This window comes from Neovison vison, chromosome 9 (assembly GCF_020171115.1).
Source record: "Neovison vison isolate M4711 chromosome 9, ASM_NN_V1, whole genome shotgun sequence".
NCBI lineage: Eukaryota > Metazoa > Chordata > Mammalia > Carnivora > Mustelidae > Neogale > Neogale vison.
In genome coordinates, this window is record NC_058099.1 from 31,894,626 (window position 1) to 31,921,076 (window position 26,451).

Consider the following 26,451-nt stretch of genomic DNA (forward strand, 5'->3'; position numbering starts at 1 on the left):
GAGGCAAATTACACTGAAAGCTGGAGAAATCCATTTTTCAACTGTTAGCTCATTACCTACCTCAAGAGTGAAAAGGAGAAGTTAAAGATGAACCGGGGAGAGACTGGAGAGGAATAATTCCCTTGGAGAATTATCTGTATACTGGCTGGTCCCTTTTCCCACCTTCCCACAATGCAAGTAGAGGTATATGTCTCCTACCTGAAGCCAAGAAAGGGGCTTCAAGAACTTGATACGTAGGGGCGCCTGGGTGGCTCAGTGGGTTAAGCCGCTGCCTTCGGCTTAGGTCATGATCTCGGGGTCCTGGGATTGAGTCCCGCATCGGGCTCTCTGCTCGGCAGGGAGCCTGCTTCCCCCTCTCTCTCTGCCTGCCTCTCTGCCTACTTGTGATTTCTGTCTGTCAAATAAATAAATAAAATCTTTAAAAAAAAAAAAAAGAACTTGATATGTATTGCCTAGACTTTTGGAGATTTGTGGAATGATGACGGACTTTCTTCTGGATATATCTAAAGACTAAAAGCTGGCTGGGGTGGCCCCGGAATGGGATTGGCGGGGAGGGTATCACTCTAAAGTGTGTTGCATGTCCATTCCCAATGGGAACCACAGTACAGGTTGAGAGAGGGGGCTTAGATGTGGATTCCATAGATGAGAACCAGCGATGAGCTCTGAGTAGAGGGGAGGACCAATGGGGGGCTGGTGGCCAGGAGCGGTCAACCACAAGAGACACGGCCCTACATCACGGGACTGTGGACAGGGCCCCCCAGTGGGAGAACCTCTCAGGATTCACAAAGGAAGGAGCCAGGAAAAGGTCCTGACATTTGATTGTGATGTACCCGCCTTCTGCGGCTCTGCCATTCTCCCCAGTCCCTCTCTCCCTGGGCTGGATGGCCGTTCATATCAAATCCATAGAAAGGACAGAACAGAGAGTTCCAAAATAATATGCTCAAAAGTCAGATGGCAAATGACACCGAAACTGAAAATAGCAAGGAACGCTAAGGCAAAAACACAGGAAGCTGCAGCCAGAGACTTCAATGGTAGAGAGAAAACACAGGGGAGAAAGGCTCCTGCAGAGCGGAGGCAGTGGAAGCCAGGAGCTGGATGTGGCTCTGATGGGCAGATAAGTTCAAATTCTGGAGCAGGAAGGCTGGCAAGTGGTGCCCGTTCCCCCTCACCTCCTGGTCTCACGCCTACCTGAACAATGAACGTTGTTTACTAGAGTCAGGACATAGGGCCGAGCCTCGAGTGGCTAAGGGAACCCAGGGAGGTCCAGGGGTACCCCAAAACTCATAAGACCAGCTGCAGAGGGGCCCTGCCTGATGGTACACCCCACTGCCCCCATCCTCTCCCCGAAACCTGCAAGTCTCTGAAGTAGATGCTGCCCAGCTCTCCAAAAGAGGCCGAAAACAGACCCAAGAGAGGTTCCAATTTCTGAAAGCAAACAGACAAGCAAGAAACACCACACATCCGGAGGGAAGACAACATAACACTGTGTAAGGGAGGCAGCAGTGCGGACTGAATGCATGCCCGGGGAAGGAGCGGGAAGAACACAAGCCAATCAGGACTCTAAGTGTATACAATCCGTATTCTCAGGGAGAAAAGGGAGGGCTTCCTAGCCACAAGACGTGGGCAAGCTATCATGGCATAAGCACAGATCACTTCGAGATCTTAGAAATAAAAATACATAACCATCGAAAGGAAGTGCTCTATAGGGACTGAATCACAAGAGAGGCAACGGAGGAGAGAACTACAGAATCTGGCTGTAGAAGTTCCCCTGCCTTCCAGCGGGGACATTAGTAGGTGGCGGGACGGGAAGGGGGTGCCGGGAGAAGGAAGCGGTGGTGGCCGGGCTCAGAGGCTTCTCTGCCTACCAACCTGACCACTGAGAAACTACATGGGACTTTTCACCATGGGCAGAAACAGAGAAGAATTATATTCCAGTTCCTCCTCCTAATCTGGAGGCTGCAGTTTCTGTGCCGGCTTTTCTCGGGTGTGACCAGCCAAGCCGTCCTCTGCGGCCTGTCGCCATCTGTCCATGAAGGAAGTGCCGACCTTGTGCACCTTTCCAGTCACAAGTCACATCGCAGTCAATCAGGGAGATTGTGAAAGAGAAATTAAACGAGGCTCCTCTCTCGACTCCTGGACTCTATCCTCCAAAAACCTTATTGTGTTCCCAGCTGAGCGTGTTAAAGAAAATGATGTTTGGAAAGTGAAAAACGGTATTTTTCACGTTACCTTCCCAGCTCTTCAAATTGAGAGTCCATCTTGTAGCAGTTTCAAAGGAAGTTCTGGAAGGTATTTTGGACCTTGATTAACTGGTCTCAGAAACAGATGATTTTATCCAGCTTGTACATGCAAAAAGGTAGTACTTGGACCCATTCCACTGGCTCACAGATTTGGTGGCCACCATTTTGGAACCTGAGCGGATTAGCTTGGGGCACAGAAGAGCTCATCTTGGAATTTACGTGAACACATACAGTGGGAACTGGGAACCCCAATGACAAGAGTCAGCAAAGACTCCCTGCTCCCCAAATGACAGGGTAGAGCTGTCCTTCACTGTTCAGTGGGTTCTGGAGGATCCTGGTATTCCAACCAGCCCAGCTGCGGGGTTGGCTGTGGCAGTGAGGTATGGAGAGACCAGTTCCACAACGGAAATACTGCCAAAGACCGAGGTGCAGGAATGCTACAAAATCACGCTGCAGAATTCACTAGAAACTTCCGCTCATTACCGTAACTAAATTTGCTAAGGACTTTATTTGACTTCAACGTACAAGAACATCAAAGAACCTAATAAATACATTGATTTTTTTTTTCCTGTTGTGGTATCTGAGATGTTACAACTTATTGCCTCATATGTGTCTGTCAGCTGAGCTCTTGGTGTTTGTTACACTGATAACTTCAACTTGTTACAATTAGAACTGACCATGGTCCATTTGGTTCGATGGGGGTCTATGATCCTGATTTTGTACCAAACACGTCTGACGGTCAAAGAAGATATGAAACAGGAAATCGGGCCAGTACTGAAATGTTCAAGTGACCTAAGCTGTTACCAGCCCCAAAACCCATTACTGGACCTTTATTAAGCGTGGTTCACCGTGTAGGTTCTTGAGAGCACCCTGCTCTGCCGTGTGTAAGATTTAGAGAACTGCTCAAATCCCAGGTGGGGTTCAGTAGAGAAAGGGCAGCTGATAATGATTTACTTGCATTTCCCCTCATCTCATGGGCAAGACAGACTCTCCTACATATATGAGGCCCAGCGATGACATTTTGGCAGGTCAGTGGGATCACTCGAAGCCCATTACTGGGAGCTCAACGCCCCTCCGCAGTTCTGGGCACTGATTCAAAACACAAACTCCTTCCTGCCTGGCTGTCCCAGCACCTTTTGACATCGAAGAACACAGTGAATGACTCAGACTGTAAAAGGAGGACAAGAGTGGGGATTGTGAATGCTACACGTGTGCCGAAGATCTGGGTGGTACAGTGTGCCGCGCACAAAGCAGGAAGGAATGTTCCAGAGATCCATCTCTAGCACGTTGCAGAAGCGTCCTTTCCAGAAGCATTCTGTAGCTGGGAAAGCAGGCTACTCTTGTCCTGTTCCTTCATGAGCTAAAGATCTCAGGGTAGCAGCTCCTCTTAATTCGGGGAAAAGAAACTGAGAACGCCTGTCATCGAACTCAACGTAATGTAATCTATTGCGTAAATTCTTTTTTTTTTTCTATTGTATAAATTCTTAATGACCATACACATTTTGATGACAATCCCAATTTGAAAATAATGAATATATAGGATAATATTCTTTTGCCAGCCAAATAATTCCTTGGGGGAAATTTCTTTATTCTTTGGGGGAAACCTGCCCTTTGGACAACTGCCCAGACTGGTCTCCACACATGGCGAGACAGAAGAGAGGCTGTTTTCTGGGCAGCGTGAGGAATGATCCCCTTATATGTGGCCATGTACCACCTGGCAGGAAATGAGGTCCTTGTCACGGGAGGTATGCAAGCTGAGGAACAGATACCGTGGAGGGGAGTCAAGGATCAAGTGATGTGTCACTGGATCCTACACTGAGTGACAACCCAGAGACTGCTCATGTTCTCAGGCACCTTTCTGTTATTTGACATCCCTACTATGCTCCTCGGGTTACTTTTGTCCTTTAAGAGATTTTTTTTTAGGTAAATGTCATCTGCAAAGTTTCTTCCGAGCTTTCTAGATCTAAGTTTCCAAGTCCTTCTCAAGTCTGCTTTCACTTGACCAGAAAGTGTCTTCTACACGTGGTGCGACAAATTCGGATTCATGCAAATTTGGGGGAGAAAACTGTAATTTATCTCCAACAGTGATCCTGGGCGAGCCTGCTCCCTCGAGCAGTTGCAGACGGTACCCGCCCCGTGTCCGTGTGCGGATGTGGCTATGGGTATTTTTAAATACCAGACGAGCATGGGAGGGGTGTGTACGGGTGGGTAGGGGAGAGCTGGAAAGAAGGACAGGGAGGAACGGTGTAGGTCTGTGATGTTTCCTGCAAAATCTAATTTCTTATGAAATAGTTGGTACATGTAAAAACGAGTCCTATAAAGCTTGACAACTAGTTTCTTTCTTCTTTTTCTGAGAAATGAGCTTTCCATGGAAATCGAGTTACTGTTTCAATTAAAATAAACACACTTGAGAGCTGATGGAAACTGGAAACTCATTTCAGCAAAGGTGGCGGTGTCTAGGGAGTTAGCTTTTTCCACAGCTTCATACAGTGGGGTCCGCAGAAGGCCTTGCTCCCCATCCCAGTTGGGAGGGATCCTCCCTCCTCTGATCCCCAGAGAAACTCACGACTGCATCACTGCAAGGAGGTTTACTTTTTTTTTTTAGTGTTCCATCATTCATTATTTGCATATATGCCTCATTTTGATTGTTCTCCTTTGCAGGATATGGCTTATCTCCTCAAAGAGGCTGGAGACCGATAGAAGGGCAGGACCTCCACCCCTGCAGCATCATGTGGGGTTTGCAGACTGAGGACAATACAAGCTTACAGAGAATGAAGAGACTGAAGGGAATGGCCCATTCGCTGGTCAGACACTCACAGAGGCCTGAGCCAGATTCTAAGGACACATAGACAGCGCTAGAGCTGTTTGTTGCAGATAAGCTAACACGGGCTCGGAGGGGTCCCGGGCAGAATCAATGCTGTGCTAAGGGGAAGTGCAAGAGGGACAGCTGCTTTCTGCTCATCAGGAGTTTGAAAGGGTTTCTCAGAGGATGTATCTGAACCGGCCCTTGGAGAACGAGGAAAGGAAAAGTCACCTGAGATGGAGAGAAAGCATGTGCAAAGGGCAGGGGGCCATCCAGGAAGGGCAGGCCCAGAGCACCACAGTAGGGCTGCTGGCTGACCCAGAATCCATGTGCGGGAGCGGCAGGGGATGGAGCTGGGAAGGCAGGTCTGGGCACTGTCAGCCTTTGGTCCTTCAGGCAGCAGCAAGGCTTGATACCTTCTCAGCAGAGAACAGAGGGAGCCTGCCGCTGCAGGAGGAAGGACAGGTGGGGCAGGTGGGTGGAAGCTGGATTGCGGGTGGGAAGAATGTGACACTGGTGAGAAGCCTGAAGCTGCTGTGCGGACGAGGGGAAATGAACCTCAGATCAGGGTGGAGAGAGGCAAGGCAGGTGGATGAAAGATGGGCCAGTCCCCGAAATGGGTGGGGCAGGGCAGGAAAGGGAGATGAAGGAGGACTTAGAGAAGATTCTGCGTTTGCGTCCTCGGGACTGGGGAGAAGGCAGCATCACTCACTGAAGCTGGAAGATGCTGAGCTCAGGTTTGGGCATCAAGAGCCCTGGGATGGAGACATCCAGCAGAGAGAGGATTCAGAGGGGATTAGAAAGGGTCATTCACCTAAGAGGCAAGGACAGGCCTAGAGGTAAGTGAGAGGTAGTGTGGCCTGGTGGCCCCCATACGTTGGGCCCCTCCCACCCTGTCCTTACCTTCTCTCCCTTCATCCCAGGAAGGCCGGAGGCTCCATCAGCTCCAGGCTGTCCCTCGGGGCCCTGGGAACAACAATGACAATCAGGCCACAGCATCTCCGATAAGAATCAAGAATGAACCTTTCCTAGAGAAGGAGGCCATAGCTCGGAGGACTGAGCTGGTGAGGTCAGTGGGTCCAGGAACCTTGTGTCGGTTTAGGGCAGAATACAGGCCTCTGGCCCCAGCATGGTCACTGCTGACCTTGCCCCGAGGACGAGTGTCCTTCATTCTCTGGATGGCACCTTCCTCTCTGGAGGGGATCTGGGGGCAGGGAGGCAGACCAGATGGCCTCTGGTGGCCTTATGCTCCAGGCCCAGCACTCCGATGTCCTAGGATTCCAAGATTCCACCTGAGTTTGCCTCTCCTATAATGACTAAGATAAAGCAGCAAAGGAGGGGGTAGGATGGTGTATTTCTTGGCTTCTGCCTCTTATGAGTCTTAGCAATGACTCAGCTGAGTCCTTTTTTGCTTACAAACATTAGCAAGCTGCTCACTCTCTGTTATGAGCCTTCATGCTGGGGTCTGGGGGCTCTACATGCCTCCCTGGCTAGAGAAAGCCTCATGGCCACTGAGAGGGGGAGAAGACCCAGCAGCTCACCGGGGGTCCAGGTTCACCAGCAGCTCCATCCTCTCCAGGCGATCCAGGGGGTCCCATGAAAACATCAGTTCCTGGTTTTCCTGGAATCCCAGGTGAGCCAGGTGGGCCTGGAGGGCCTGGGGGACCCTAAAAAATCAGAAAGTCTGTTAAGAAACAGCAGGGGAGGGGATAAACATATACCAAGCATTTATGTTCCATCCATTCTTTCCGTTCCTCACACTAACACTACAAGTAGAGAGCGGTGTTTGCACTTAGCTGATGGGGGAAACTGAGGCTCAGTGAGATAATGACTTGGTCTGGGCTCACACACTCACAGCTAATTATTAAAAGAGCTGGGATTTGAACCAGGGTCTTTCTGAGCCCCTCATATCATGTGTTCTCCCCAGTTATACGTGTACAATAAAAGTCCAATCAGTTAGACTTTTCAGAGGTGTTCTAATTTAGTTTTCTGATTACCTGACAGAGCAGTCAAAAACTTCCTGTTGCTAACCCTTATTAAAACTCTTTAGCCTCTTGCTGGGTTGGCTGATCCCACCAGCCTGGAAGAGCAATGTGGCTCCCACTCCATTTACCCAGTGAGTCCAGAACCTTCCTGCTCTACCCTGAGGTGTGGGCAGGGGGTGGGGGAGGCAACTGAGTGGTGGGGAATCAGCACAGGGGGGTCTGAGTGAGGTTGGGGGCCTCAAGACAAAGCCACCAGTTGCAGCTGGGGCAGGGAGGTGCTGCCCAGGAACCAGGAACCAGTGGGGACTCTGCCTTGGGCGGGAGGCTGAGCGGGTAAGACCAAAGAGGAAGGAGTGGCTGAAGAGGTAGGAGGGGCTGCCTCAGGGTAGGGAGGATTTCCAGAAGAGTCTGGAAACCAAAGTGTGAAATACTACCTAGAGAAGAGGCCAGTGGTTCTCTATAGTGGGTACAGGGAATAGGGGCAAAGCCAAGTAAGAGGTGAAGGTCACAGGCATATGCTGTGGGACAGCCCTGGATGCCAGGGAAAGGGGGCAGGGGTGAAGTAGGGGTCCTGAAGAGAAACTAAGGCTCATATTCACTTGAAACAAAACTGATCAGAGTGGAAAATGTCAAACATAGACACATGTGGGGGAGAAATATAATCCTCCCGATGACTGGGAAGGCAACCCCAGACACCAGGCGGTTCCGTCTTCACACTCACCCTCAGCAGCTCCTCACTGCGCACCAGATCGCCAGAGCCGGAGCCAACGTCTGAGCCCCAGCCCAGGCCAGAGCCCTCGGTCTCAGCTCCTACCTGGAGAGAGAAGAAATTCCCACCACTTGGCTTCACCTACCACTCCCTAAGGACAGCCTTGTCGCCAGAAGTCTTTCCTTACTCTGTAGCCCTGTAACTGCAGCTGCCAACCTTCCTTTTGGCCTTTTCTCCTGGTTCCCTTCTACCCCTCCCCTCCTCCCCCACCACATCCTGCTGCACAGCCAACGGGCAGCCCATCCTTGAACATACTGTGCTCGTTCACATCTTCTCAGCCTCCCTTCCTGCCTTCCAAACCCCTACTCATCCTTCAAGGCCTAGTTCTACTGTCACCACTTCCAGGAAGCCCTCCCACCCCAATTCCTCCCCATGGAGGTGGAATTCATCTCTCCCTACTCTGTGTTCCTCACCAACCTCTGCTGAGGTCTCAATTTGGTGGTAGGACCACCCGACTTGAAGCTCAGTTGTGTGAATGTCTGTCAGCCCCTCCAGACTAGGACCCCTACAGGGTTGGCCCATCCTGAGATACCGCTGGATGTCCAGTATCTTGGCACAAGATCTGGTACCAGGAAGGTACTCCGTGCTTACTTGTTGAATGCCATCAAATTCCTCCAAAGAACAAAAGGGAATTTCTAAAAATCCCTTTCTGGAACTTAATTCCTGAGCCCAAGAACCAGGTGAGGCTGAACTCAATCACAGAATGTGCACGGAGCACACGCTCCAAGGCCCCGAGGAGAAGCTGGGCTGGAGGTCCCGGCTGGGTTGAGAAGGGAGCAGTGGTGTGGGAGAAGGAAGGTGGGGACTGCGGGGGCCCGCTGACACCGTCTGAGGGACTGGCTAGACTCGGGGCTTGGAGACTGACTGGATGGGGGTGGGAGGCAGAGGGCCCCTGGAGGAGGCTTCCTGATTTCTGTCTTGGTATCCAGGAAGGTGGGGCACCAATCCCAGAAACAAGGCATCCTGAAGGAGGAACAGGTCTGGGGCATTGTGACAAGTCATTCAGGATGTGGTTGAGAGACGTACAGGCCATTCAGAGCACCGGATATAAACGGGATGTAAAGAGACTCCGCTCCTGAGCTCACTGAGGGTTCTGACAGAGGTCAGGGCCCCACGTGTCACTGGAAGACACCCTGAACCTTAGGCTGGGCCTATTTCTTGGCTTCCCAGCCCCTGCATGTTGTGTGTGCGCTGAGCCTGGGTGGGGGTCTCACCGTGGGTCCGGTCGGCCTGGCAGGTTCGGGATGGCCGGGAAGCCCCTCCCCAGCTTCAGCCTAAAGAGAACAAGATGGTCAGTGGAGTGCTGGCCGCCCCCCACCCCCTCCACACACACACTGTCCCCTCTGCTCCCTGTAGAAACCGCTCATCTTTAAGGGGAGGCTTACACAGGGAGGGAGAAGGCTTTGTTCTTCATAAGCCAGCCCAAGGGACACTCAACCACCCTGGGCCAGGAGCCCTTCATCTCTGCATCACACGCATAGCGTGCATGGGAATGATGGAAGGAAGGAGGCAGTAGGGACCCTCCCCATCCCATCACCTAGGGTCCCCCCGCCCCACACCCCGGTCCAGGTGCTGCCAAAACAAGGTAGCCAGGCCCATGTGTCTCCCTCTGAAGTCCTGGCCACCCTGCTCCCCCCACCAGCCCTGCACCCTGTCCACAGGGTTATAGGCCTGTCTCCCTGGGACGGGGGACTTCTGGAGGGCAGGTGTGGCACCTGAATCTCCTCCAGGCCCCAGTGCCTGGCACATGGCCCTTGGTGGGTACTCAGGAAATGCTTTCAGAGTGACAGGAATACCCACTTGGAAAGGAAAAGGAAACAGAAAATAAGAAAATGCAGCATCCCAGGGGGCATTCAGCTGTCACAAAGGGTGCAGAGAAATGGCTGGTCTGACAAAAAAAAGGGACACAATGGCCTGAGCCACCAGAAGGAATGGAAACACGAACAGTACATTTGCACAGAGCCTGTGTGGTATGACCTGCTCCTGGGAACTCTGCTAGCATCCGAAGTCCACCGAGGAGGCCAGCCTAAAAGGAGGACACCACCCTCCCCAGACCCCAAGCCCTCCCGCCCCTCCATCCCCACCGGCAGCCCCTCCGACCCCAACAGGGCTGGAACACCCTCCATCCGGGGGAGGGTGGAAGGGAGGCAAGAGGACCGGGACCAGCAGGCAGACCAAAAAGATCCCCAGAGGCAGCCAGGTTGCTGCCTCTGGCTAGAGCAGGCTCTGTGGGTGGGACCTCAGCAGGCTGGGGGGCTCCCAGGGGCCCTGGCCCTGGTTACCATGGGCACAGCCCCTCGGTGACAGTTCAACCTCACTGCTGCTTCAGGAACATTCTGTTATCTGTCTGTGGGGACAGACACCAGACAAGGCACTCCCACCAACAGAACCTGATTTCATTCTGACAACATCCTCGAGGGGTAGTCTTCGCCACCCCCATTTTACAGATGGAGAAACTGGAGCACAGAAGTGGCAAAGACCTCTCTGGAAATCCCACAACTCAAGTGGCTGAAGCCCCCAAGCTCCTGGGCTTTCCCAGGAAGACAATCAGGGGCAGAGACGGGAGCCGAGCTGGAGAACACCATAACTGGAAGGACCCTCCCATTACAGATGGTGAAACTGAGTCCTGCAGAGGTTAAGGACACCGATCAATGAGGAGAGGTGGCCAGACCTGAGCCCAACACCTTTTTTTTTGGTTCTCCCAGACTCCCAATTCAGTCTCTTTGGGACTCAGTCCTCTTACTGCTTCTGCTATTTCCTTGATCAGAACTGACTCTATTTACCCCAAATAACATGCTCCAGGCACCTGACCAGAGCCAATGTATTCCCCAGAATGGTCACAGTGCCAGCCTTTTCTGCTTGGGGCCCAACCTGCCCTTTCCTTCCCACATGTCTTCTCTGAGTCAAGATAAGAAGATGTTATTGAGCCCTGGTCCGTGTCCCAAAGACATGATAGAGCAGCTCAGCTCCGATATGGGAGCCCTTTCATCAGCTCATTGTGGCCTGGGGGCTCGGCTCTGCTGTGCCCCTCACACCCAGCAGACACTAGGGTCTTGATAAGTATTCCCCAAATGACTAGTGGAGTGACCTCATTTGGGCCACCTGGACCCTGAGGACAGGCTTCCGGCTCATGTCTGAAGATGGGCGGCTGGGGACAGTGCAAAATACACAGAGACAAAGTCCAGACAGTAAGGCTTTCACCCCTACTCATCTCCTGGGAGCTGTGTGACCCTGAGCAAACTGCCAGCCCTCTCTGGGCCTGTATACATAATTGACTGGATAGAGCCATGCATTAGGTAAGCTCTACCATGTACTGACTCATGTGATTCTCACCACCACCCATGAAATAGGTGCTGAGACCCCGTGTTACATAAACAGAGAGAGAGAGGTGAGAAATGCGTCACAGAGCTATGGCAGAGCCAGCCTTGGATGTCCCTTTCCCCCACTGCCTTGGGTGACTTTGAGACTCACAAGGACCCTAAAGTCGGCGTGGGTGCACTCTTCGCTGCCCCTACTGTGCCTTTAAAGCATTTGCTCATGGACCGAGGTTTCCATTTCCCTTCCCTGCCAATTCCTGGCATGGTGACCTGTCTTAGGGGTGACGTCTCTTCATCAGTCACATGCCAGAGCGAACTACAATCGGTGTGGCTCCCCCTTTCCCCATTGTCCCCCTGCCTGGACTCTCCTTAGAGCTTTTGCAAATTCCCACTGTAAAAGTCATAAACACCCCTGGTGAAAACACCAGAATGTATTAGGAACCTGCCAGGCCTCCCCAGTCCTGCCACTTTGAGGACACAACTGCTAACACTCAGGGAGGGTGTTTCCTTCCCGAATTCGTGCATGAGTTTATTTTTAAATAGTGAAGACCACAGAATGTACTCGCGCTTATAATCAGATTTCATTGTTCATTGTTATGTTGTATTTCTCCCACCATTAAATACTCCTAATAAGTGTAATTTTAATAGCTGCATAATGTTTCGTTATTTGAATATACTTTATTCCATCAACCCCCCTAAGACTGTCTTGTTAAACTGTGCCTGACTTTTTTCTATTATAGGTAATATGGAGATTAGCAAATGTGTCTACAACCAAGCCTTTTTACACAGCAGACTATCTCCTTTAGCATTGATCCCCAAGACAGGAGCCTCTGGGTCAACACTACGTAGCTTCATGTGTTCGCCAAGAGGTTCTCATGAGTAAGTGAGCCCAGGGGCATTGCCAGCAACGGGGCTGGTTTAACTAGACCACCGCAGGGGGGTTAGTCCTGGAGGGCTGTGATGGGTCCCACAGGTCACACGCCGGTAACATGGGTCAAGGCTTTGAAAGTGCAGGTGACCAGGTGTGACTCTGGTCACCAGACTGTCCCTTAAAAATATTCACACCTGAAGAGCAGCTTCCTTCAGATTCACAGCTGCCCATGCTGGGAATCAGCTCTGGGGCTCTAGTTTCAAAGCACGAAGTTACAGCCCTTAGGTGAGGGCAATGCTGGGCATGCGTACAGAGCTTTCCAAACATTCCCAGACCCGCATCCTCTGACTCGGCCTCACAGCTGTCCTCCCGTGAAGAGGAGGGAATGAGGCCTAGGAAAAGAACAGGTTTGCTTGAGGTCACGCAGGTACGGCCCAGAATTACAGACACTCGTGGGAGAAGGGACGTGGAGGTCACCCCCACACACCTCTGAGTCCCTGCTGAGTCTGAGAAGCTTCCCTGAGTCTGGGATGGGACTCACCTGACATCAGGGTCTTGGTGTCTTCAGCCCGCTCTGCCTGTTACAAAGTTCTCATCTGAACTTGGGGATAACTGGGGACATGAACCCAGGTACCCTACCTTTTTACCTCTTGCTTTTTCCTCTGCATTCTGTGGCTTCCTTGTGTGTTCCCCGGTCGCAGGCCCCTCAAATGCCCAAATGTGGAACTTCATGAACCAAAATGAAACCCGCCTCTAAGCAAGCCAGGGGCAGATCCCTCCCAGGATGCCGGCCTTTCTTTTTCCCTCAGTAAGACAGGGCACGCCAAACCTTTGTGCCTCTACACCACTCACCAGAGTGACCCCTCTCTCTGAAGCCACCGTGGGTATGGACAGTGGGGGCCCCTCGGGGGGGCTGCCATCCAGCTCTTCTGCCACAGTCCCGGGCAGGGGTTCCCCTGTTGCGGCTGCTGCTAGGTCCTCCTCTTCACCAGAACCCTGAAAAGCAAAACCAACAAGAGGCATCACCTCACCTGGCCTGTGACGCAGCGTGCGGCAGGCTGCCCGTGAGTCTGGGTGACTGTCATTCCTACAGTGCCTGTCTAACCTCACAACACTTGCTTACCTTCAACTGTCGGTACACGCAACATTCACAGAAGCCTAGACTCAAAATTCCCCTCCCACACGTGCATCTCCTCTTCCCATACCTCCTCTGCCCACCCCACCCCCATCCCTAGCGACCCCTTCCGACTTGGCAGCACTCTGAGAAAATTCTTGGACAAAGCTAGGAAGTAGCAGGGTTGGGAACCTGATTCCCTGACCTGTTCTCGCACGCTCCTTCCAAGCACCCTGCCTCCCTCCAGGGGCGCCGACCCTGATCTGGGCTCTCCCAAAGCTGGGAAGGCCAGTGACTGCTCCTGTCCCAGGATGCTGACCCCTCTCCCTGCCGCGAGCCAGACGGAAAATATCAGGAGACACTTACAGAAGCGACTGCCTGCTCAGGGGCCGCTGTGGGTGTGGGAGGGGCCAGGCCACCAGTGGGGACCCCGTGATTCTCCTCTTCCTCAGAAGTGCTGGGGGTCACTTCCGCCGCAGCTGCTGGTGTTGTGAACATTGCCTCCCTGGTTGCACCCTGAAACAAAGATGGCATGAATAGGCCCCTTCTTCTACCCGCCCTGCTTCAGCAGGTGTATGGCTGCAGGACAGGAAGCCGCCAGGCCACCAGATAGATAACCCACGTGGCCGTAGCTTTGCTCGAGCAAGACCCACCTTGGCCCACAGAGCCCCGGAACTCCAGGCTGGAGTGCACCTCTCAGGTCAGGGCACTCGTCCCCCAGACACCCCCACGGCACCCCGCTGCCCAGTGCTTTGGCTGGTTAAAAGTCCGACGAGCTACCCGGGTGCTCCTGGGATGGTATTTCCTTGACAAAGTGGTATTTGAGCTGAACTTTGAAGGCTAAGCCAGGATTAAGGGCTGGGCAGAGGGAAGAAGAGGTCGAGGCAGAGAGGAGAAGGTCTGGGCATGTTCAAGAAACTGAAGGAAGGTCAATCAGGTGGGAGCCCTGACAGCCGGGGAGACAGTGAACCAAGATGTAGTCACCAAGGCTGGCCGGGCCAGATCCTGAAAAGCCTTGTGGTCAGGGGCGGGGGAGCAGGGTCTGCAGCAACGGTGATGGGAAGCTCCAACCAGAGGGCTATCCCCACAGGAGGAGTTGGGGGAGAGGACAGAGGACATGAGCCCAGGGCCTCAGCTGTTGTCTGGACTGGGGACATGCTGTCTTAGTCCATAGGCTGGCACCAGGGAAGGGAGAAGGAGGCAGGTGCCCAGGAGATTTAGATAGAAAACCAACAAGACTTGATGCTTGACAGGATGTGGGGAGTAAAGAAGACGGAAGAGAATTCTGGATCAGCCATCTAGGAGGCAATGGTCCCAATCATTTGAGGTGGGGACACAACAGTGGACATAGGGAGTCCAGGTTTGAGTCTGAGTCTGAAGAACTGGCAGGACTGCCACTGTAATGACATTTTAGGGACAGACCTGCCACATGTCCTGAGATATTTGCATCCCACCTTCACGAGCTGGGAACACTATCTCCATGCTGCCTAAGAAGAAGGTTGAGGAGACTTGGCCCTGCCCTTGACCCTGATCCCCTCTGCCCTCTGCCAGCCTGTGCTTGTGTCCAGAAATCGGCCATGGCTGTGCCTACCATTACCTGTCCCGCCCACAACTAGGCTCCCCCACCCTGGCACCTGCCCCACCACTGGTGGAGGTGGTGGGTCCCTGAGACTGCCCCCACTCGCTGGCTCTCCATATCCCCCCAACCGGGCTCCCCACCGGCCTGCTGGGGCTTCAGCACATGAAGTCCCCAAGTCAGCTGGACTCTAGCACACGCATACCCAGGCCTTGGCCAGCTCCCCTTCAGAGAAGTGCCCCATTCAGGCTCCTTTAGGTGAGCTGAGCAGAATGAAGATGGGTCCTCAGAGAAGGTCAGGACCCGTCCAGCTGCGAACTCAGCGCTGGGGCACTTCGCACCCCTTACCCATGTAATCCCTTCCCTGGCGTCCTGGATGGGCATGGACAGGGTCACTCCGCCTGCAGGTACGCTGCTGGCCTCCACTTCCCCGGTGGTGCTGCCGGCCTCCCCAGATGCAGTGGCTGCCGAGCCTTCTTCAGCGTCTACACCCTGAGCAGGAAGACATCATGAGGGAGCCAGAGGCAGCAAACCGCCCGGGGCCCGTGAGTGCCTGCCTGCTGGCACTTCCTGGCCCTCAAGGCACCTGCAGCTCCCAGACCTCACCTCATACTAACGCCCTGAACATGGCACCCACACAGAAACCCACACCTTGCACACCACTCGAGGCTTGAGCCCTGGGTCAGCAGGCCACCTACGTGGTTCACTCCATCCCTCGCCGTTACCCTTGGTGCCGCGCACCACCATCCTTGCCTTCTCCCTTCTGCTCCTCCCAGAAGGAGGGCTCTCACCAATGCCCCAGTCGTGGTGCTGGGACAAAACCCAGGGACTCGCAACGCCCAGCCTTCTTCTTGTTAGAGGACTTGGCTGCCCTCACTGACAGCTTGCTCGTCTCCCTCTCCTTCGACACCTCCCGCGTGCCTTACCCTGCCCTCCCCGCAGTCACTAGCCGTCACGCTTGCCTTACAAGCCTTTACTCACCGAGACTCGTGGCGGGATATGACATCACTGACCAAACCCAAAGCAACCCAATACCACCTGCTGCCCGGACCGTGACAGCCTCCGATCCCAGGCCCCAGCCTCCAGGCTTGCTTCTCCTACCCTTTCTCCACTTTCTAAGCCCTACTTTGATGAGGCCACTAGCCCTTCAGTGACTTGCCACTTCTGAACACACTCTAGCTCCAACTTGTGGCTCCCCGGGTCTCAGGGGCCTCTCTGGCCACATTCCCTGCCCCTCTTGCTCACACATGCCCCTTGCATGTTCCTGTTGATGCCTCCAGGCCTCTGCTCCTGCTGGCCTGCCAGCTGCTGGGCTCCTTCCAGGCATCCCCGTGGTCTTGCCTTTGGCATCCTTTCCCTAAGAAGGTTTCCAGGACCCCCAAGTCTGGGTTCTGGGCCCCTTTCAGTGCTTCTCCTATTGTACCTCTTAGAGCTCTGTCCCCAGGAACTGGTCTATGCTATTTGCCTGTGCCCAGCATAACACATCTGTCCACAAACAGCTGCTGACTGACTCAGCAGAGCCCTCAGCCTCCAAATTGGTGTCCACTCACACTGGATCCCACAAGGCCCCCCACTCTAAATTCTGCAGACTGAGAAGGAAGACCAGTGACCGCCCCCACCTGAGATAGCCGCCCTCCCCCAGAAATGGCATAACTCTGAGCTACTCACCAGAGTGACCCCTTCCCCTGTGTCTTCAGTGGACAAGGACAGGGCCGGCCCCTCGGTGGGCACACTGCTGGCCTCTGCTTCCCCAGTGGGGCTGGGGGGCAGCTCGGCCTCCCCGACCGCTGCTGTGGCCGCCAAACCTTCCTCAGTACGCACACTCTGAAACAAAAGCATCGTGAGGGACCATGTCACTGAGCCTGTGGCTCTGACCAGTGTGCCTGTGGAGGGACGGATCAGACGGCTCACACCCCTCTCCATCAGCTTGTATTTCTGTAGCTTCCTTCTCTCACAGCGCTTTTTTATCTGTGACATCACCCCCACACCACGGACAGTCCCAGAATCCCAGAATCCTGGGGACAGGAGAGACTGCAAGGCAAACGTTTCTCCTGTTTGATTCCAAGCATCTGTTTGCACATGCCCAGTGACCGGGAGATCCCTGTCTCCTGAGTCAGCCTGTTCCAACTCCAGACACTTCCGTCTAAACACATCTGTGTCCCTGTGACCTCCCCCAGGTGCCCATCCAGGAGCCATAAAAACAAGTTGAAAGCCTTAGCCCCTGACAGAGATTCAGAGAGATGCAGGCAACAACTCTGACCTCCCCAGGCTTCTCCAGACTGATCCCCCCAAGATTCGTCTCTCCCTGTGACTTAGTTTCCTTGGGAAATGCTACACAGCTGATGCATGAAAGGGATATAGCAGTTTGGCTGTGAGTGGCTTCAAACTATGTTATATCTCGGTTTCCAAAGGTTATTTTTTTTTTCTTTTAAATTTGGAGGGTGCGGGAGTCATTTTATTTTGTTTTGTTTCACAAAAAGTAGCTCTTTTGGATACTAAAACCAAGAAGCTGATCAAAGGTAGATTTCCTTACTGAGGATTTATAAGGGGACAATCATAAGGAGAATATAAAGTGCAGTATTTCCCAAATGTATTTGACCACAGAAACTTTTTCCCTACAACATTAATCCTTGCAGAATTATTGTCTCCCCCTGGCCCTGCAAAAAAAGAGAAGGTGGTATCACAGATTTTAAAATGAGACTCTGCTTCAAATTGAGCTGAAGTCCCAAAGGCCTTAAAGTATAATTAAGAATGATTAATTCATTGTACAATTAAGTACACTTCATATGCCAGAAGGAGGGACCAGACCACTTGGGCAGGATGTACTAAGAGACAAGAAAGGAAATCAGTTCTATCACGGTTAGCTGCCACCTGCCTTCAGGCTATAGAGGAAAAGGTAAAGAATTCCTTTGGAGACAATCATCTGTGTGCGGGGACCTTCTCCTCCCTTCTCCCCACTACAAACCATTTGTGAGCTGGATATGTGGTCCTTGGAAACTGAGAGACAAAGGGGCTGAATTTTGATATTATGGTAGACTAGACTTTGGAAAAAGCTGTGAAAATAGGTTATTATCAGGTGACATCTGGGAGAGCATGAGAAGTATCTGAGTTCCATCCCACAATAACAGAAAGAATGAGCTGAATCTGTGGGATTTTAGCAGAGGTTGTTGTGAAAAGAAGACATTTGCTTTAATTTTGTACTTTACTGTGTCTAACATTTACAAAAAATGTCTTTGCGGGTATAAAAGCCAATTACCCAACAATGGAGTGGACACGCACGTGTGCAATCAATCTGGTTCTGTCTAAAAGGGGCTCCAAAGGAAAAGGCTGTGTGTCTTCACAGATGAGCAGGAGGGAGGTGGTTACCATGGGGAAGACCCAGCACCCATCCTCCAGGGAAGGTATGAGGACCAGCTTGTGCTGCATCTCCTCCCCCTGACCTGGTGTGTGGTCTACTCTCCTCCATACAAGGATGTTCAGCAAAAACCCCCTTGATTCTTTACCATGCCCCGTACAAGTTCCCATCAAGTCTGCAATGAGCAAACAAATTGACTACCGACTTGGCAAATGAAATTTACCACTCACTCACCTCTTCAGTGACATGAATGAAGGCTCCACCCCCTGAACCAACATCTGTAACAGGGGCACCATCCGTAATGGGGGCACCGTCCGTAATGGGGGCACCGTCCATAGTATGAACTCCCTCCAGTGTGTCATTCAGGACCTCACCAGACCCTACAGAAACAGGCATTCTATAATTGATGACTGTATTTTGTAACCTTGGAAAAGAATGAAGCATCGCTTTACCTATTAACTTGAAAAGATGTCTATAATACAGGATTAAGAGGGGAAAAAAACCCAAGTTGCAGAAAAACCGACGTTGAAGGGCAGTATCACATGGTGCTTCCATCAGCTCCAGCACCACCTGCAGGTGAAAACCCGGGGGCCTCAGGTTCCTCATCCATACATTGGGAAGGATAATTCCTATTTTACAAGGGTGCTTAGAAGGTTATGTGCTATAAGGATTCAATAAGTGAACACACACACAAAAAAAGCACTGAGGACTGTCCCTCAATAAAGTTAGCAATTTCGTTAGCTATTCATAAATGTTCACCGTCAGCGTGGTTCTGTGTGTAAAGGGAAAAAAACTATGTGAGTGTATGTGTTTTTTTTTAAAGATTTTATTTTTTATTATTTATGAGAGAGAGAGATAGCGAGGGAGAGCATGAGCAGGGAGTTGGGAGAGGGAAAAGTGGGCTCCCCGCTGTGTAAGGAGCCCGATGGGGGTCTCAATCCCAGGACCCTGGGATCATGACCTGAGCTGAAGGCAGACGCTTAACTGACTGAGCCACCCAGGCGTCCTGTGAGTATCCAGGTTTTATCATCATCATATATATATATATAATTATCATTATATAATTAATATGATTATTAAATAATACATGTGATATATGGAAACATATGGTTGTGCAGATAATCCACACAACGTTGGCTAACCCAAAAGGCTAAACACTGGTTTCCTCCAGAGAACAGGTAACACAACTACTATTTTGAAGGGTTCATACAACTCTGCATTGCTTGAACTGTTACCAGTAGCATGTATTTCTTTGCAATTTAAAAAACAAGTGGAGGGGCTCCTGGGTGGCTCAGTTGGTTAAGTGTCTGCCTTTGGCTCAGGTTATGATCCCAGGGTGCTGGGATCGAGCCCTGCATTGGGCTCCCTGCTCAGCAGGGGGCCTGCTTCTCCCTCTCCCACTCCCCCGATTGTGTTCCCTCTCTCTGTGTGTCTCTGTCACATAAATAAAATCTTTTAAAATTTTTATTGAAAATTTTTAAAAAATTTAAAACAAGTGGGATCCTAAAGCAAAGAAAAATAAATTATACTAATATGAATGTACACCTATCATGGGCTGGGTCCCCTGCTAAGCATATCCCATGCAGTACCCCATTTAATCCTCCCGCTTGCCCACCTGTCCTACCCACAAGGACCTTCCCACCACCTGACATCTGGAGGAGCAAAGCCAGGACAGGGATCCCACGTTTCCAGGCTCCTTCCTATCACCCCAGGGCATGTGTGTGCTGCCCTGATGCACACATGAACACCTTATTATGATTAACCCCATTTTGCTGAGGAGGAACAGGGCCCCACAGAAAGTAAGTGACTAGAAGGGGCCCTGAAGCCAGGTCAGCCTGTCCTCATGTCAAGCCAGGTCCATGCATGCTGTGCGCACACATGTCCCACGGTGAGAACAGTGTGGGCAGAGGAAGGTGCTGAAGGATCCCCCACCACGCCAATCCCGGCAGGCATCACCGCTCTCCCTTGTCCTCCCAGATCTGGCCACCAGGGGGTGCTGTGCAAACAGCCGGCCAGACCCCAAACCTCTTGAGTCTCCACTCCTTGGAGGATGTTAACAGGAGCATGGGGGGAGGGATGCCCTGGGCCAAGATGGTGTCTGGAAAGCTTGGAATGAAACTACTAGGTAGCTTTCCCCAGACGGAGACAGGGCTCAGGGTTCAGGCCCCTTCCTCCTCACCATCTGGGCTGTCAATCCGACAGGAAGAACAGGAACACTTCAGCAAGCTCGTCTGACAGTTAACAGAGTCTGGCTGATCCCAGGGAACGGAAGAGCCAGTGCCTGGATCCCTGTCTCTGTCTGCATTGGCTCCCCCTTCCTCGGCACTCACCCCCGAGTCTAGGAGAGCCTCCAGCCTGGCCCTGTAGCCTCTGCCGGCTCCATGCCCCTCCTCAGAGATCCTAATTCCACCCAGGACAACAGCATTCACAATCCATAAACCACCTGGACATCCCTGGCTGCGCTCAATCCTCTAAACTACCTGGGAGGCAGGGATCGTAAACACTCCCAGGGGGCAGGTAAAGACTCTGAAGCTTGGGGCGCCTGGGTGGCTCAGTCCAATAAGCGTCTGCCTTCCGCTGTCATGATCCCAGGGTCCTGGGATCCAGCCCACACTGGGCTCTCTGTTCAGCGGGGAGCCTGCCTCTCCCTCTCCTCTGCCCCTGAGCTCTCTCACGCTCACTCTCCAAATAAATAAATAAAATCTAAAAAAAAAAAAAAAAAAAATCTGAATTTTGGAAATATTAAGCAATGTGCTCCAGGCCCGAGAGCAAATAGGTGGCTGAGCAGGGCTTCTGTCCAAGCTGTCTGCTGTTCCCAGTCTTCCCCGGCAACACCCTGACTCCGTGACGGTATTAAACGATGATACAAACTTTTTCCTCTTCAGTCCTGGATACCTTCTCTCTCTCAGAGACTTCCCAATTTAGTTGTTAAAATAATGTGCATTTACTGATGGCAGAAGTGAGAAGAAGAATGATACACAGGATTACAGAAGGCTTGTTAAATCAGAAGTAAGGACAGAAAAGCCCGCCAAAATCCTACCACCCAGATAACGACTTGGAACATTTTGTTGTCTATTACTCTCTCTCTCTCTCTCTCTCACACACACACACACGGCTATATATAAATAGATAGAAATAATATACTCAAAGTTAGGGTTGTAGCACACAGAGTTCTGAAATCTGCTTTCCTTATGGCGTATCGCACGAGTCCGTCCCCGGGTCCTTACATTTCCTGCATCATCAATATCAAGGCTGTACACATGCATGAAAGGCAGCTTGCCCACCAATCTTTTCCACGGGCAGAGTGGGTTTCTGTCTGTGTTTTCTGCCCTGCACGGTGGTGCTCTGGTGCAGGCAGTAATCTCAGTCCGAAGCCAATATGCCCCTGATAAAGGGCAGGAAGTGCAGACCCCTTTCAGCCTTGGACACATGTCACGCTGCTGCCTGGGGGTCACAGCAGATCTTGGGTTTTGACCAGTGTCCTCTGCACACATTGGGGGACAAGAGTTAGGGGTGAGAGCCCTGGATGGGGACACAGGGCCTGCCGCTGACCTGTGAGTGCCTGCCTGTCTCTCTCCAGCCACCAGTTTCCACTGTGGACCTCACAGGAATTCAGCGGACCTGATCCTATCCTCTGAGAGTCAGGAGTTTGTGGCCAAAGCTGGGAAGGGTGGGGATTCTGGAGTCAGGCCTGGGCATGAGGTCCGTCCCACCACTCAGTAGCTGTGTGACTGTGGGCTTATCACTTACATTTTCAAGCATCCATTTTTCCACCCATAAAATACTGGCCAGGGCGCCTGGGTGGCTCAGTGGTTAAGCTGTTGCCTTCAGCTCAGGTCATGATCTCAGGGTCCTGAGATCGAGTCCCGCATCGGGCTCTCTGCTCAGCAGGGAGCCTGCTTCCCTCTCTCTCTCTGCCTGCCTCTCCATCTACTTGTGATTTCTCTCTGTCAAATAAATACATAAAATCTTAAAAAATAATAATAATAATAATAATTTGAAAAAAAAAAATACTGGCCAATAATCCCAACCAGGACATGGACCGCCAGGACTGGAGATGAAGTATGTGAGCACTTGGTACAAAGCAGGTATTTAATTAACAGCAAATTACTTCAACCTTTTCTGTTGGAACTCAAGCCCTTCCAGAGTCTGGGGGTTAAAAGCTCAAGTGTCAGGGGCGCTTGGGTGGCTCAGTCAGTTAAGCGTCTGCCTTTGGCTGAGGTCATGATCTCAGGGTCCTGGGATTGAGTCCCGCATCGGGCTCTCTGCTCAGCAGGGAGTCTGCTTCTCCCTCCGCCTCTGTCCCTCCCCTACACTAGCACACAGACACATACACCGTCTCTCTCTCAAATAAATAAATAAACTCTTAAAAGAAAAAAAAGCTCAAGTATCCAAGTTCAAATGCAGGTCTGCCCTTTACAAGCCAAAGAGCCCCAGCTAGGTCACCTAACTTTTCTGAGTTGATTTCCTCATCTTGTCTATAAAATGAGAATGGTTCTAATTCCCTCCTCGAAGGACGGAGGGGAAGGTTCTATGAGAGGCTCTATGGGGCATACGTTGCGCAGGCTGGGCACACAGGCGTCACCTCATGAAAGTGCCGTGGGTGAAGGCGCAGTGGGGACTTGCCTTGCTCCAGGCTGCTGTGCTCAGTGATGCTCAAGTTGGCGGTTTCTGGAGTCCCCTCAGGTACAGGCTCACCAGAAAGTTCAGCATCGTCAGAAGGAGGCGATGGAGTTGGAGGTGTGTTTATGGGTTCAACTTCTGCTTCTTTAGACTGAAGAGAGGAAAAACGAGACCCAAAAGGATTCACTTGGGAGGAAAGCAGGATAAATAGTAGGGATTTTCACTGGAGGAAATAAAACGTCCACAACACGCTGAACAAACCCAGAAAAAATGCCTGGACCTGTCTGTTACATACGTAGGCTATCGCTGAACCTCCCGGGATCTGAGCAAGGTGCATGCTAGGGGTCATGAAATTCTGTTCTGTTTACAGTAAGACTCGGCTCATCTTGGCTGACGTTCAAGCACAAGGACCCTGCATCCCAGGCCAGTGCAGAGGACATGATCAATAGAGATCTCTTAGATGAGGGAATGAACGAGTAAACAGAGGAACCCAGGTGTCCTCAGTAAAAACCATATAAATCCAATGCCAGATGTGTACTGCGCACCTGCGAAATAGAAGAGGGGGGTAAGTTCCTTCCAAGGAAACTTCAGGATCTGGGCAGCTTTTCCAAAAGCAGTCAATGTCTTAATGAATTTTACCAAGTAATTTACCCCACCCCCAAGAGTTGGAACCACAGCATGGCTTCAAGATCTCGGCAGAAATCCTGATAGGGGGTGGGGCACAAAGATCCTTGACCCAGGATCAGGAAGCAGCTCCTAAGCCCAGGGCTTGGGGATGTTCACAGTCTCATCTCTTCCTGAGCTCAAGGAGCTGCGGGTGGTGAATGGAAGGGACCAGCGTTGGCCCTGTGGTCTGAACAGGAAACCACCCAGCCACTGAGATTTTTAGAGCTGATTTGTTATGGCAGCATGACTTGACTATCCTGACTAATAACAAGATTATTTCCTTTATGTCAGAATTTAGTATACAAAAAGTAAGTCTCTGGTCCATTAGAACAAAGGGGATTCTTACGAGCACCATAACCTGGGATTCAATGGTTCAGTTCTTATGATCAAATTTAGGTCCAATCTCTGCACTCTGCTTACTGGCTACGTTTTGTTGGGCAAGTCGTGTAAACTTCCTCTTTGTAAAATGAGACAATGGTGCCTGCTCACAGGGTAGAAAGTATGTGGAGGTGCTCAGGACAGAGCCAGGCCCATAGTATGAACCCACATATGGTAGCTATTATTCACGTCACTGGAATTTCAAATTTTTGAGAAAGAATAACCCCTCACTAATGCTTTTCTTTGGGTGTCGGTATATCCAGCCTGTCTGCCAAAACCTTCTTTCGTCAAACTTGTAAGGCATTTGTTACAGACCCCTGTTCAAGGCACAGCATGAATCTGGCCCCTGGTTCAGACCAGGGGTCCTGTGTCCAACAGGTGTCCGCTGGTTTTCAGGGGTTTGTGTGGACGTGGAACCAGTGTGGCTGATGACCAAATGGGACCGTCGAGTCTCAAGACTGTGTTAAAAGCATAGAGGTTGGCTGAGCCTCTCTCGCATTCGCAAACACAGTTCTTCATTCCATGTGTATTTCCGGAGGCCCTACTGTGTGCCAGGTCCTCCGCCGACCCCCAAGGATACAGAAATGGAGAAAAAAGACAGAGTGTGTACCCTCTCATTGTTGGACTGTGGGGAGACCCAGACTCAGACATGGTGTGGCTGAATGTGGCGTGTGAGGGCAGAGGGGAGAGTTGAGGACAGGAGGGAGGCTCCGACAAGAGGCTGGGGACTGGATCCTGAAGGGGAAGTTAGGAATTGTCCAGGTAGGGTGGTGGGTGTGGGCAGGGCCCTCCAAGCAGAAGGATGGCCGGGACCAAGGCCTGGATGAAGGGGTTACAAAAATTACAGAGCCTGGGAAAACTGGGCATTTAGGTGTGGCTAGAGCAGAGGTCCTGGCTGTGGATCAGAATCACCGGCAGAGCTTTCATAAGTACAGTCCCTTGAACCTCACTCCAGACCCCCTGAATCTGAATGTCCAGGTATGCAGCCAGGAAGCAAGTGTCCCCCTACCACTGCCCCACCATCACCCGCCCAGACACACACGCAATTCTGATGCACAGCCAGGACTCAGAACCATAAGGGCATTAATTCTTACTCAGCACGATAGAACTTTCCAGAAATGGAAAGGGGTGTCAAGAGAAACTGACTTAGGGGGAAGCATGGGGTAGCAGGGACTCCTGCCCTAAATGGGGAAAGAGGTGAGGAAGGCTGGCTTTTTAAGTCCCTCACTGCTCAGACAGCCCATGATTCAGTTTGCTGCTCATGGTTTGTGTCTTGCAGGGTGGCAGGCTGGAAGGGGTGAGGACAGGGAAGTGAGATTCATTCCAAGAGAGAAGCCAGACAGAGATGGGAGGGGAAGGTCTGAGAGAAGAGGGAAACTCCCTGTCCTGGAGGGGTGGCCACAGAGTGGAGCCATGGAGCCTTCCAGGAGATGGTGACGCAGCTGACAGAGCCCTAGTCCCGAGCTAGAGACCTAGCTCTCCACCTCTGGGCTGGGCAGCCCTGGGGACAAAGGTTTCCCCTCCTCTGTGCCTTAGAGCCTTCTCTAAGGAGCCTTAGAAGCCTTCCTTCTAAGGAATGAATGGAAAAGCACTCCCCAGCAAACAGCAAAGGGAGCGAATGGACACTCTGCAGGACCCTTGCCAGGAGGAACGGGACTCCAATCCCAGGAACACACCAGTTGGCTCCTGGACCCACCATCCAGAGAGAATTCTGTTAAGGACTAAGGGCAACCACAGCGGTTTGGCATGCCCAGCACCCCCCAGTCACCAGCCAACCTAGAAGCAGGGGGCAGGAGGGAGCCCCAAGAGGACAGGGCACTCTAGCACAATAAACTTACCAGTCAAGGGCGACACCCACCCCCACATGCCGAGGGCTGCGTGTGCTGCCATGTGCTGGGCGCTGGGGCAGCAGCTGCTGGGGAGGTCTGCTACATCTCAGCGGAGGTGGGGGAAGTGATAGACTCCTGGTCAAGGACCAGAAGGGGGCGGAGCTGAACCACACCTACAGGGACTTTCATCCGCCCCAGTTATCTCAGCACCACTGAGGACAGTGGGGCTAGGAAGTCTAGGAAGGAAAGTGTTGCCTGGGGAGAGGTGGGCAGGGGCCATGGAGTCCCTCAGCCGACTTTTCTCTTCTTCGGATCCTGGAGGGATGTTTCTTACCTCCTCTCAGCAGCAGCATGCTTGTGCACCTGCCCTGCCCTGGTGGCCTGAGGTCCTGACATCACCGCTACCTGACTCTGCTCCCTCTCCACCTCCCCCTCCACCAACCCCCTCCCCGCCGCCCCCCCCCACCCCGTGCAAGGTGGTTGGAAGAATTAAATCAAATCACATATACACAAGCACCAGGCCCACAGCAGGCAGAGAAATGCTGGTCCTCTTCCATCCCCTCCCTTCTCCCACCCCTGTCCAGAGTGTCCAGCGTCAATGCCTCCTCCACCAGAAAGTCCTCCCTGACCCATTCCTGCCACCATGATCATCTTATGCTCTCAAACCTCACTCCCCTTTCCTGCCCCTCTCGCAAGGCCACCATGTGTTACTGGCATCCCTGCCCGAGCTGAACTCAAGCCTTGCTGTGACCTGGTGCACTGGGGGACAGCATCAGGTTAGAAGGACCAAGGGACCACCGCTCTGTGCCCTGCTGCAGATGCCCTGGACACACCAGTGGTGGGGTGGAGGGCAGAGCTGGGGCACACAGGATTACAACCTTTCCCAGAGCAGCCACTATCACCGCGCAGACCACCTCGGACCCTT

General features: G+C 52.1%; 1 protein-coding gene across 1 annotated transcript in view; it reads right to left on the minus strand.

Moving 5' to 3' along the window:
• COL15A1 (collagen type XV alpha 1 chain) overlaps positions 1-26,451 on the minus strand; it is a 101,988-nt gene that overhangs the window by 34,656 nt on the left and 40,881 nt on the right. The window contains exons 6-15 of the mRNA XM_044265271.1: positions 22,657-22,804; positions 18,265-18,410; positions 16,344-16,499; positions 15,024-15,167; positions 13,466-13,615; positions 12,838-12,981; positions 9,012-9,071; positions 7,750-7,842; positions 6,585-6,710; positions 5,947-6,009 (exon numbers count right to left, since the gene is read on the minus strand). Coding sequence (XP_044121206.1) covers positions 5,947-6,009; positions 6,585-6,710; positions 7,750-7,842; positions 9,012-9,071; positions 12,838-12,981; positions 13,466-13,615; positions 15,024-15,167; positions 16,344-16,499; positions 18,265-18,410; positions 22,657-22,804 — 1,230 coding nt within the window. The remainder of the gene's footprint in view (positions 1-5,946; positions 6,010-6,584; positions 6,711-7,749; positions 7,843-9,011; positions 9,072-12,837; positions 12,982-13,465; positions 13,616-15,023; positions 15,168-16,343; positions 16,500-18,264; positions 18,411-22,656; positions 22,805-26,451) is intronic.